Genomic DNA, 12,190 nt, shown 5'->3' with positions numbered 1-12,190 from the left:
CAATCAAATCTGAAAGCATGAGTTAAATAGTGTCGAGTAAATATAGCAAATGGGCAGTCTCAAACTCTGAGGCAGCACTAATGGAAAGAAACTGCCAGTGTTTTAATGGGAATGTAAGAAATAGTGTTTCAGTCATTTATATCGATCCACAACATAAGATTGTAGACAAAAGTGTCGTATAAGATTAAAATGCTTTCTGATGGTTAAATAACATGCTGTCAAGCTCGCTTACGAGGACGAGTATATTAACTGTTCAGCCGTCGCATCCGTTTGTTTATAAACACGTGTGGTCGTGACGCACTGTTGTGATTCTTAAGCGAAAAGCGTCTCTGACAACCAACCGGAAGCATACCAGGATTTCCGTGTTACGGAGCAGAGTACATCCCAGAGAAAAGGGGGGAGCGTGTACTTGTTAACATTATAATATTCTCCTCATTCGTGGTTTTTACTTCATAAATTATCTCTTGTTTATTTTGAATGTATATTCAGTACTTTTTATAAGTGTATGGACCTTAAGTTAGGGGCAGTAATATTTATGTGAGTTTGAACATATGGGTCACCCCTAATAATATACCGTGGTCAGGCAATACACTGAACGCTAGTTTTGAAGTGAAACTAAACTAAGCGAAATGACAGAAACAACGAAAGGGTGAAATATCTAAATATCTTACAGTTAGCGTCATATTAATCATGTTTTGTGTGTGTTATATATACAGTACTGATGGTGTCGCTCGATAAAATGTCACTTTATATAGACGAATGGTCAGTGATGAAATTTTGCGCGTCGTTGTCGTAAGAGCGAGATCAGACTGTACCATTCATCATATCAGAGTGATTTCACGGTTTTCAGTTTCAGGTAAGATACAGAAACTATGTATGTACAGCAGCTGGCAAAATCACAATCTAATTCAGATCCACAGAGTAAATTCAACTTTACTTTCGATTCTTCTGTGCTTTAGTGTTTGTAAACAGCCAATAGCTGTAATGCTATTTGAATGCTATTCATTATATGTATCATATAATTAGTTTTCTTCACTAGGATGGTGGACAACAAATACATCTTTCAAATGTCTGGCATCAAGAATCATTCCCAGAAAAGACAGTTACTCCACGGCATCAGAAAGCTGGGGGGCATATATTTTGGGGGCTCTGTAAGTATCTGCACTAAAGACACGTAAATTCTTACCCTTTACCATGGTAACCATATATTACTTATTGTAATAACCTTATAAATGAAGAGTTCTGCTGTTGTACAGTGGCCCCAAAATATTTGGAGAGTTTAATCAGACGTGATGTGTTTGACTGTGTTTGCATTAGATACGAAATATCAAACAGAATTTATTAAAATAATACTGATAGTAGCAATAATACACATGAGAACATACATTGAGCGAAATATTTAAAGAGTGTATTATGTTTTAAATATTTAAATAACAGTTATTATACCTATATATACCAATATACCTAAAAGTAATTGGAAAAAGCGTCAAGTTAACTGTATGAAAAGCTCTAGCATTATCTGTAGGATTTACTTAGTTTTTGATATTATAGAATGTAATTCAGTATTTGTTAACCACTCAAAAGTGCACTGCTGTATAATGCAGTTAATTTCACTCAAGCCTCTCTTCCAACGACATCAAGCATTTCTTCCTGTGCATGTAGAAAATGATAAAGTGTTGGTGATTAGCCCTGAAAAATGACTCTAATTGCTTCCCGATGCTACAGTGTATTTCGGACTGTGTAATTTTGTCCTTGCCCTCAATACTATCTTAATATAGTCACAGATTGCTCTCCGTACTAATTGAAACCCTCATGAGAATAAACTCAACCTCCAAGTTCTTGACCTTTTCCTAAACAATTTCATGGTAAGGCTGAAGACCAGATTAATAAGGTGACTTTACATGTCCGATAAAATCGTTTTTTTTTTTTTGTTTGTTTTTTTACTTAATTTACAGTTCACAATATTTCATTGACACATGTTTCTATGTTCCAGGTTTATAAGGAGGCAACAACTCACCTCATCATCCAAAAAGCTTTAGCAAGTGAAAAGTTTATTGCAGCCTGTGCTGGAGGTCTGTAATATGGAGATTTGACTGTCATAATCGAGTGGCGAGCATAAAATAATAGCACATAAGCATAAAATAAACTGAAATGGTGAATCTGTTTGGTTTCTTTCTGTTTCAGGGAAGTGGATAGTCACTCCAGAGTTTGTTCTGGACAGTGTGAATCAAAAAGTGTGGCTTCCAGAGGCTTCGTATGAATTAAACTTAACAGCTCAGACCCCTGAAACACCCAATCCACTGAAAACATGGAGAAAGAGGGTGTCTAACGGCACTGTGTCTGGAGCATTTCAGGTGAAAGTCATTATATTGTTAACTCACTTAGAAAACAGCTAAAAGAAATTAAACATGTTTGTCATTTCCCATCTCCACCTGTAGGACTGGGTAGTGCTCATTGACATTGATGATCCAGCGAAGAGAAGTGTGTTTGTCAGGTCAGGATGTGCACAGTGACAACTTTGTACAACATGCCTTCAGAAATGTTGTTGATGTTTAGTTGGATGCTCATGGTGAATCTGCAAATGGGAATTTTTACAAACCACATTTTGTTTGCAGGATATTAAAAGCAGGCAGAGCTGTTGTCATCACAGACTGGTCGACTTCATATGATGTAACTCATGTGATAACCACAAATACATCCAAAGATAAAGGCGAGAAGTGCAGAATCCCTCACTATAGTGTCAGCTATGTAGCCAAACATCTTTTTGGGGTAAAGTAACTTATTCTTAGTATTATGTGCTTTAAAAAAAAAAGTTTATAAAAGTGACACATCTATCATTGTTAAATTACCATCATGTCATTAAATTCACTAAAAGTGACAGTATTTTTCTTTTCTTTTTTATAATGTCTCTTGAGCATTCAAACTTCAAAAATACTAAATTGTTGTGATATTTCAAAATACTGCTGTATTGTTACTGGATTTTAATAAATAAATGCTGCCTTGGAGAGCAGAGAGGTTTCTTTAAAAAAAAAAAAATTAAAATCTTACCAATCCTAAACTTTTGATAGTTATTTGCAAACCAAAAAATTGCTTATTTGATTTGAACAGCTTTTACTTTTTACATTCAACCTCTGAATTTGCTATTGGTGATTTTATTTGTCGTTGTTTTGTTTTTTTGTAGCATGTTTGCTCAGAGTTAAACTGGTCTTGTAATTTGGAGTCCTTCGATGGAGAAGAGAGCTGTGAAATGGCCGTTGATGCTGCTGCAGTCACTGAATCTATGGATGTTACTGATGACCTTTCACAAAAAGAATTGGAGGAAATGCTCAAAGAATACATCATAATAATGGAGGTATAATATATTTTTATTCTCCTCATCCACTTTTTGTTCTGGTACTTGTATATATCATTTTGAAACATAATTATGGCTTTCTCAGATGGATTTTGGGCACAGATGAGAAAGTTGTCACGGTTATCAATGTAATTTCTATAAAGTATGACCTTAGATGACATCTCGTTTCAGCAACGGAAGAAAATGCTTTTGACAGTCCCAGAGTTCTACAGCTACTACACACCAAACCTGCCAGTTCAGGTATTCAAACCTGTGAAAAACTTTTCAACGCACCTATCTGCCATACAAGCTGTTAAAGTACAAAAATTAGTGTTTGACTCATCAAGAGGATCGGGTCATTCAATTTCCTGTGTGTCACACAGAGGAGTAATAAACGCAGGACTCATCACAGCCAGGTCACCTGATTTAGGCAAATCCGTTTGATCGGTACGCTCATGATTGGCATACCCATTAAAGAAACATTGCAATGCGCCTCCACTGGTTTCTCAAGCGGAAATGTCCGAATGCACTCATTTGACACTGACCCTGAGAACGCATTATCATCAGTCATCTTATTTCCTGTATGTCTTTCTTTCTCTGTTTCTCTTGTACTCAGATTCCAGCGGTAGATTTCAGCAATGTGCAGAGCTTGGTAGAGTGTGCCTTCTTCCCTCAAGCTCTGGAGGAGATTCTGGGGTCCCTGCAGCCTGGAGTGATGCCCCCAGCCCCGCTGCTCCAACAGCTAATGCACCACGCACTGCATGTATGTATAATAAGAGCTATTCTAAATCCCAGAGGCACTTATACAGCACAAATTTACATTCAGTTGGTGTAATCTTTCTTAAAAAGCAAAGTGTGGTAGTTTCTTTTTCATTTAGGATGTTGTAAGGATTGTGTTTTCTGATACATAAAAGCAGCATTCTTTACCACCCACTGGAAGTCTATTCACACAAAGTAAACAAATTCATGGCAATACAATGATAAAAAGGTGTTTTTTTTGCTTTATGCAAAAACTCACTACTGTATTTAACAATTGCCATTGTTGTCCTTTGAGTACAAAGAGCATACAGCCATAGAGTCAAGCTAAATGAAAGTGAGTATAGAATATGACAAGCAATTATATATGTTAAATAAATAATTGCTATATTTTTAGAATGGTTTGTGTTATTATTTGCTGTCATTAAATGATAATTGTGGATGTATCAGAATTATACAGGTCATCGGCCACCTTCCTCTTTAGGGATCTGTTTTGAACACTTGAGGTTTATGTAATGATCTGAACTATTTAGAATAGATAGAACTGTTTGAAATGTATTTTATTACAAAAGCTTGTTTGCACCTCCCTTTTTCTAGTTTGACCAGATAACCCAGTCTTTGCTCTTGCTCTCTTACTTCTAGGGTGATGCAAAGCCATTGTACCTCAGCATGTTTATCACAGTTCTCCACCGTATCCTGCGCAACAATCCTACCTGGGGTTCTCCTGGACACACTAAGTACTTTCTTCAGATCCTCCAGTGTCCAGAATGTAAGAGCGGCCTCTGGCCACTTCTTGAAACATCAGTTCGGTATGAAACAGTCAATTTACCTGTTAGAACAGCTCATAACTAAATACAGTTTCTGTCAGTAATGCAATTTTGTCTGATTTATTCAAGAATGTGTCTAGCAAGCGAACCCACCTGTCACTCACTGCCAAGCCCACCATCCACTGAGATGTTTCGTCTCCATTGTAACCTGCAGGAGTTCTTCCTGAGACTCTTTCAGCTGGAGCTTCATGCTGCTAGCTCAGGGTGAGCACCTGAGCTCTGTTCATCTCTGCTTCAATAAAACAGCAACTTTTTGATTCTGCAAGAGCCCAAAGAAAAGAAACTGCAGTATTTTTCCACCCCTCCACAAAATAAACACAGAACACAAAACATGTCATAAAGAATGTAGAAATAAAACACAATATGTAGCTGCTTGGAGATATGCTGATGTCTTACTGTTCACCTTGTGTTGAAGATCAAGACTTTGTAGTATTTACATTCAATCTGTTTTGCTAGAAAGACAATGGTTAAGGAACTGCGTTAACAATAGATATTAATGCCTAGATTGTACATTAGCAACTATTCTTTATTGCCATAACATTTCTACGTATCCTCCATATTTGACAGGATGACATATTTTATATGTACTGGATAAATGAATAAACTATATGTGACCCTGGACCACAAAACCAGTCATAAGGGTCAAATTTTTTAAATTGAGATAAATAAGCTTTCCATAGATGTATGGTTTGTTAGGATAGGACAATATTTGACCGAGATACAGCTATTTGAAAAAATGGAATCTGAGGGTGCAAAACAAATCAAAATATTGAGAAAATTACCCTTAAAGTTGTCAAAATGAAGTTCATAGCAATACATATTACTAATCAAAAATTAAGTTTTGATATATTTACAGTAGGAAAGTTACAAAATATCTTCATGGAACATGATCTTTACTTAATGTCCTAATGATTTTTGGCATAAAAGAAAAATCAATAATTTTGACCCATACAGTCTATTTTTGTCTATTGCTACAAATATACCCCAGCCACTTAAGACTGGTTTTGTGGTCCAGGGTCACATATTATATAAACCCTGAACCTAAAATGATGCCGGTTTCAACATAGCAGATCTGTCATTGTATCTGTAGCAGCTGTATCTACATGTTAATATTAATATCTATGGCAACTCTGTCTTCCTCTCTGCAGGAGGTCACCCGGAAGCAGTCGGGCGTCTGTTCTGAACAGTACCTTCTGGAACATGTGGGAGAAGTCTAATCTGACCTCCAGGGCGGTTCAGCAACTCAGCAAGCTGCTGATCAAGACTGTACTCTGGGCTTTCAACTCCACTCAGGTGTCATTCAAGTCTTCTCCTTTTATCCTTTCCTTCATAAAAACGACGGCCACTTCATGGTTTATTGAAATCTTCTGTCTGTTTTAGACATTTATAAGTTTGTTGGTTTAATTTTATGACGTTATTGTGTTGTGACCTAAGCTCATAAAGATAATTTCCCAGCTTAAACTAAAATTTGTCACACTACACCTGTATGCCAACAATATTATGCCAACAGATTTCCACATTCAATATACCATTTTGCTGAGACATGTTCATTCCAGATGCAGCAGTGCAGGTTAACTTTACTGTGTGTGCAGGATTGGAGGCTGGGAATGTCGGTCACTCTGCAGGAGACTCTGTGTGTAGTGGTGGAGTTCTGGGCTCAGGAACACAGTCCGCTCAACAGCAGTCTGGTGGAGAAAGGCTTTAAAGACCTGGCAGAACACATTGCCATACTGTGCCAAGGTATCCCATAGTGCAGTGGGAAACTGGTGAAGAATCACTTTATGCACTTAAAGGAATACTTCACCCAAAAATGAAAACTTGCTGAAAATACACTAACCCTCAGTTATGTGGTGAGGGTTCAATATGTAGGCGAGTTTGTTTGGTCATCGGACAGATTTGGAGAAATTTAGCATTACATCACTTGCTCACCAATGGATCCTCTGCAGTGAATGCCATCAAAATGAGAGTTAAAACAGCTAATAAAAGCATCACAATACTCAAAAGACATATTACTTGTGTATTATTGGGATGTCTGTCATTCGTCATTCTGACGGCGCCCATTCACTGCAGAGGATCCATTGGTGTTCAGTCATTTACATCTTGGATGGCCTGAGGGCGAGTAAATTTTCAGCATATATATATATATATATATATATATATTATACATATTAGAATGACAGAATTGTATATACTGTGTGTATATATATAATTCTGTCATTCTAATATGCTGATTTGTTATGAGTGTTGAAACTGTTGTGCTGCTTAATATTTTTTGGAACATGTGATACTTTTTTCTTTGATGGATAAATAAGTTAAAAAGAACAGCATTTATTCAAAATAGAAATCTTTTCCAACAATTTAAGTTTGTCTATCACTTTTTATCCATTTAACATCCTTGCTGAATAAAAGTATTACTTTCTTTAAAAAAAAGAAAGAAAAAATGTACTGACCCCAAACTTTTGAATAGTAGTTTATATTGTAACACAAAATTTTCTATTTTGAATAAACACTGTTCTTTTTAACTTTAAAAAAAAAAATAGTTTTTTTTTTTATAAAAAGAAGACAGATAAAATAGAATTAGAATAGAGAGTGTTAGAGTTAGAGGGTCAAATAAAGATGAAAGAGATGTGTTTTTAGCCGTTTCTTGATGATGGGTAAGGATTCAGCTGCTCGGATTGTCATTCCACCAGGTGGGAACAGTTAAAGAAAAAGTCAGTGAAAGTGATTTTGTGCCTCTTTGGGATGGTCGTTCACTTGCAGAATGCAAACTTCTAGAGGGCACATAGATCTGAAGTACTGAATTTAGGTAAAGGGGTGCAGAGCCAGTGGTGGTTTTGTAGGCAAACATTAATGCCTTGAATTTTATGCGAGCAGCTATTGGTAGCCAGTGCAAATTGATGAACAGACATGTGACGTGTGTTTTCGACTTATTAAAGATTAATCTTGCAGCGACATTTTGGATTAATTGTAGAGGTTTGATGGAATTGGCTGGAAGACCTGCCAAGAGAGCATTGCAATAGTCAAGTCTGGACAGAACAAGAGCTTGTACAAGGAGTTGTGTTGCATGTTCCGAAAGAAAGGGCCTGATCTTCCTAATATTGTATAAAGCAAATCTGCAGGACCGGGGAGTTTTAGTAATGTGGTCTGAGAAATTCAGCTTATCATCAATCACAACTCCAAGGTTTCTGGCTGTTTTTGAAGGAGTTATGGTTGATGAGCCTAACTTGAAGGTGAAATTGTGATGAAGTTATGGGTTTGCTGAAACTTCAGGCAGTTCTGTCTTAGCTAGGTTGAGTTGAAGGTGATGGTCCTTCATCCAGCAAGAAATGTCTGTTAGACACGCTGAGATGCGAGCAGCTATCATCGGATGATCAGGATGAAATGAGAGGTAAAGTTGAGTGTCATCAGCATAGCAGTGATATGAAAAGCCATGTTTCTGAATGACAGAACCTAGTGATGCTATATAGACAGAGAAGAGAAGAGATCCAAAAACTGAGCCCTGAGGCACCCCAGTAGCTAAATGTTGCGACTTGGAGACCTCACCTCTCCAAGAGACCTTGAAGGACCTATCTGAGAGGTAAGACTCAAACCACTGGAGTACGGTTCCTGAGATGCCCTTTCTCAATAGGGTTGACAAGAGGATCTGGTGGTTGACTGTATCAATAGCAGCAGACAGATCCAGCAAGATAAGTAATGAAGACTTGGAAGCTGCTCTTGCAAGTCTTAGGGCTTCAACAACTGAGAGCAAGACAGTTTTGGTCGAATGTCCTCTTCTGAAGCCAGATTGGTTACTGTCCAGGAGGTTGTACTGTGTGAGAAAGGCAGAGACTTGGTTGAACACAACTCGTTCAAGTGTTTTTGCAATTAAAGGTAGAAGAGAAACCGGTCTATAGTTCCCTAAAAGAGTTGGGTTAAGAGTGGGTTTCTTAAGAAGTGGGGTTATACGAGCCTGTTTAAATGCTGAAGGAAAAACTCTAGTGTGAAGGAATGTGTTAACGATGTGAGTGAGTGCAGGTACAACTGCAGGAGAAATGGTGAGATGGAGATGAGATGGAATAGGATCAAGTGGACAAGTAGTAGGATGACTATACATAAATATACTAAATGTACATTAAAGATTTAAATAGCTTAATGGCTGTAAGAACCTTCCTGTCTACTCCTTTAGACCTACACTGTGACATGCTGAAGGAAGTGATTCCAGCCCTTCGCTCTGCAAGACTCCGGATGTTCACTGCCAACGCCATCTATAGAAATATCTGTTGCAGCAGGGGTCTGATCCTCAGCTCTGAACCACTCTGCCTGTTCACAATTGTGAGTTTTAAATTGTGTACATGTCTAATAACATAAACATAAAGATTTATAGCGACTACACTTTCATTTGCAGCAAATTGCCTTCCCAGAAGTCTGCATTCATCATATACCACAATACAGTGAATAGAACATTCAGTGAGAGATGAAGAAAAAAATAGTGAGATAATTTTTTTTAAGATTTATTTTGCTTGTCTCTTTCCAGGTCTCAACCTACCTCAAAGCTCTGGGGATCTTGTGTGATCGAGAACCAGTCCAAACCCTGAAGGGACAGACTGACAGAATAGAGATGAATCAGCCCTCTACTAGTTGCGCCGCCCATGTGCCAGGCTCCGAGTGAGTTTCAACTCTACCACATTTGTCTGCTCTTGTTATTGTCCTCCATACTGACACTCAGATCACAGAGCACAGGAGAAAAGCAAAAAATCGTTGACTTTTTAAAAATATTTGTATATTTTCAATGAATAGACCTGGTACTAGTGTTTACTTTTGTAAGATGTTTCTCTGTAAAATCACAAGAATTAATAGGTGTCATTTTCTACATCCTTGTGCCATCAGAGCACATTTTGAGATAACCACTCTCCACTTACAACACTATAAGATCCTCTTTATGTCAGCGTCCATATGTGTATGACAGAGGCAGAGAGTGCAGTAGGTGCCTTTAATTGGACAATTTTCTGCCATTATGGGGCATTAGAGGGGTTTAAGATGACTAATGGAGAGAGACAGGGTGCTGTCCTTCTCTGTTGGGGCAACCTGTGATGGCAGCAGACCACCAGCCCTGTTACTAGTGATGACATGAGGGTAATTGGGGCTGTATGTCTCTCCTACCAGCTCAATCAACTGCTGCTTAGCTGTCTTTTTTCCCTACAGGCTTCGACTGAGACATCATGCTTAGACAAACCGTGACTGCATTTAAATTCAACCTGAGAACTTTGTGATTGTTTTTGTGAATTGAAATAAAGCTGAAATTAAGATAAAATAAAATGAAACAAAATAAAATACAAATAAAATATAGCTTTGAAAAAAAAAGAAAAAGTTAGAAATGTACTAAAATTACTAAACATTTAAATAAAAAATTATTTATTTTTATTAGTGCTGTCAATCGATTACATTTTTTTTAAACTAATTAATCGCACATTTGTTTGAAATTAATCACGATTAATCCCACCTGACATTAAAGTTTTTAAATATACTTTATATTGCAATAATTTCACATTCAGTCTTCAAATTAATGTACAAACAACATAAAGACTGTATATTTTTAATATTTGTTTAATGGCATCTTTATTTTTATGACTGATGGCCAGCATCACTGATACCAATCAATACTGATTTCCCTATAAAAATGTTTCCCCTAATATTTAACAATTGACTATAGCCATTCAACTTTACATTATAATTAAGAGCTATCAATTTTAACATTTATTAGACTTTAAAAATAACTTCTAATTTAAGTGAACTTAAAACAATCTTTACATAAACCCATTATAATAAATGTATTATTTATCTACCTGTGCCCCTCAGCATAAATATACAGAAATAGAATAAAGTTATCAAACACTAAATTCTAAACTAAATACAGATGAATCCTTAAAACTATAAAAGTTATTGATTTCCTCTTTTTTTTCTTTTGTTCTTGATGAACAGACATCACAGCAGCTGGTTATTAGGTTGTTATGGCTGCTATTTCTTTAAGAGCTGCTGCTGCTGAACATGATGCGGATCTGACACGCAACTTATTTTCTCTCAACTCTACCTTTTCTAACCCATTTCAGACGAGTTGAATCGAGTGTGTTAGATGAGGGAGACAGTGCTAGGATGCTCCAGGACAGTTTTGAAAACCATTTCAGAGACATTTTCTTAATGTAACTCATCAGAATCAGAATCAGAATGAGCTTTATTGCCAAGTATGTTTACACATACGAGGAATTTGTTTTCGTGACAGAAGCTTCCACAGTGCAACAGAATGAGAGTGACAGGACAAAAACAGATAATAAAAGAATGAAAAAATAGAACAAGTAAAAAGGGAATAAAAATATATAAATTGACAGTTGTATGTACAGGTGTATTACAATAGACAGTTTTGTATGTACAGGTATATTATGTGCAAATTCGAAATGTAAACTAAGTACAGTATGTGTGTTAGATAAATAAGTGTATAAGAGTGTTGTGTGTTCCACAATTATTGTCAGGTGTTCGTAAGAGAGATTGCCTGATGGATTATTCATATATAACATATTACATGCATGCACAGTTTTATGGCAGCTTTAATCGCCTTTTTGGCAACTTCATAACTTAACTGACCATGATGCTCGTAGTTTTTTTCGCGACTTGATATGAAATGATACAGGCTATGCGTGCACCGACACCTTTGTGCGTGTATTGAAGAGCACGTGCTGTGAGCACAGTACAGTTTCCGGGCTCGTTTTACTCGCGCCTGATGCTGAAGTTTAGTTGAAGTACGCATCTGAAATGTCTCCTGTTTGATGTCCTCGTAAAGATGTTCTGCGACTGAATAAATGCACTTCTTGTCAAGTTAGCAGTTATGAGTGGGGTGGCCGACCCTAGCGCCCCTGCGTTAACAGAGTTAAATAAATTTAATGCGTTAAACTGAAAAAATGAATCGCCTGCGTTAACGCGCTAATTTTGACAGCACAAATTTTTATATAAATGCTTTAAATGTGTGAAGATTGAATGTGAAATTATTGCAAAAGTATATTTAAAAACTTTTTTTTGTTAGGTAGGCTTAATCGTGATTAATTTCAGAAAAATGTGCAATTAATGGTAACACTTTACAATAAGGTTCATTAGTTAACATTAGTTAACAACATTAGTTAACATGAACTAAGAATTAACAGTACTTCCACAGCATTTATTAATCTTAGTTCATGTTAATTTCAGCATTTACTAATGCATTATTAAAATCTCAAGTTGTGTTTGTTAACATTAGTTAATGCACTGTGAA

General features: G+C 36.6%; 1 protein-coding gene across 1 annotated transcript in view; it reads left to right on the top strand.

Annotated features, from left to right (window-relative positions):
- The first annotated feature begins 348 nt into the window (after window positions 1-348).
- Window positions 349-12,190, top strand: part of LOC306870430 (SMC5-SMC6 complex localization factor protein 1-like) — a 39,103-nt gene continuing 27,261 nt past the window's right edge. The window contains exons 1-15 of the mRNA XM_079417697.1: window positions 349-856; window positions 1,040-1,151; window positions 1,994-2,072; window positions 2,185-2,354; window positions 2,439-2,494; window positions 2,616-2,769; window positions 3,182-3,352; window positions 3,524-3,592; window positions 3,948-4,094; window positions 4,730-4,896; window positions 4,984-5,118; window positions 6,063-6,207; window positions 6,507-6,654; window positions 9,080-9,225; window positions 9,428-9,558. Of these exons, the coding sequence (XP_079273823.1) occupies window positions 1,041-1,151; window positions 1,994-2,072; window positions 2,185-2,354; window positions 2,439-2,494; window positions 2,616-2,769; window positions 3,182-3,352; window positions 3,524-3,592; window positions 3,948-4,094; window positions 4,730-4,896; window positions 4,984-5,118; window positions 6,063-6,207; window positions 6,507-6,654; window positions 9,080-9,225; window positions 9,428-9,558 (1,829 nt within the window). The 5' untranslated portion in view covers window positions 349-856; window position 1,040. The remainder of the gene's footprint in view (window positions 857-1,039; window positions 1,152-1,993; window positions 2,073-2,184; window positions 2,355-2,438; window positions 2,495-2,615; window positions 2,770-3,181; window positions 3,353-3,523; window positions 3,593-3,947; window positions 4,095-4,729; window positions 4,897-4,983; window positions 5,119-6,062; window positions 6,208-6,506; window positions 6,655-9,079; window positions 9,226-9,427; window positions 9,559-12,190) is intronic.

This window comes from Barbus barbus (genome assembly GCF_936440315.1).
Source record: "Barbus barbus genome assembly, chromosome: 5".
Lineage (NCBI taxonomy): Eukaryota > Metazoa > Chordata > Actinopteri > Cypriniformes > Cyprinidae > Barbus > Barbus barbus.
The sequence above is the reverse complement of the archived record's forward strand: the minus strand, read 5'-3'. Positions and strand labels throughout refer to the sequence as shown.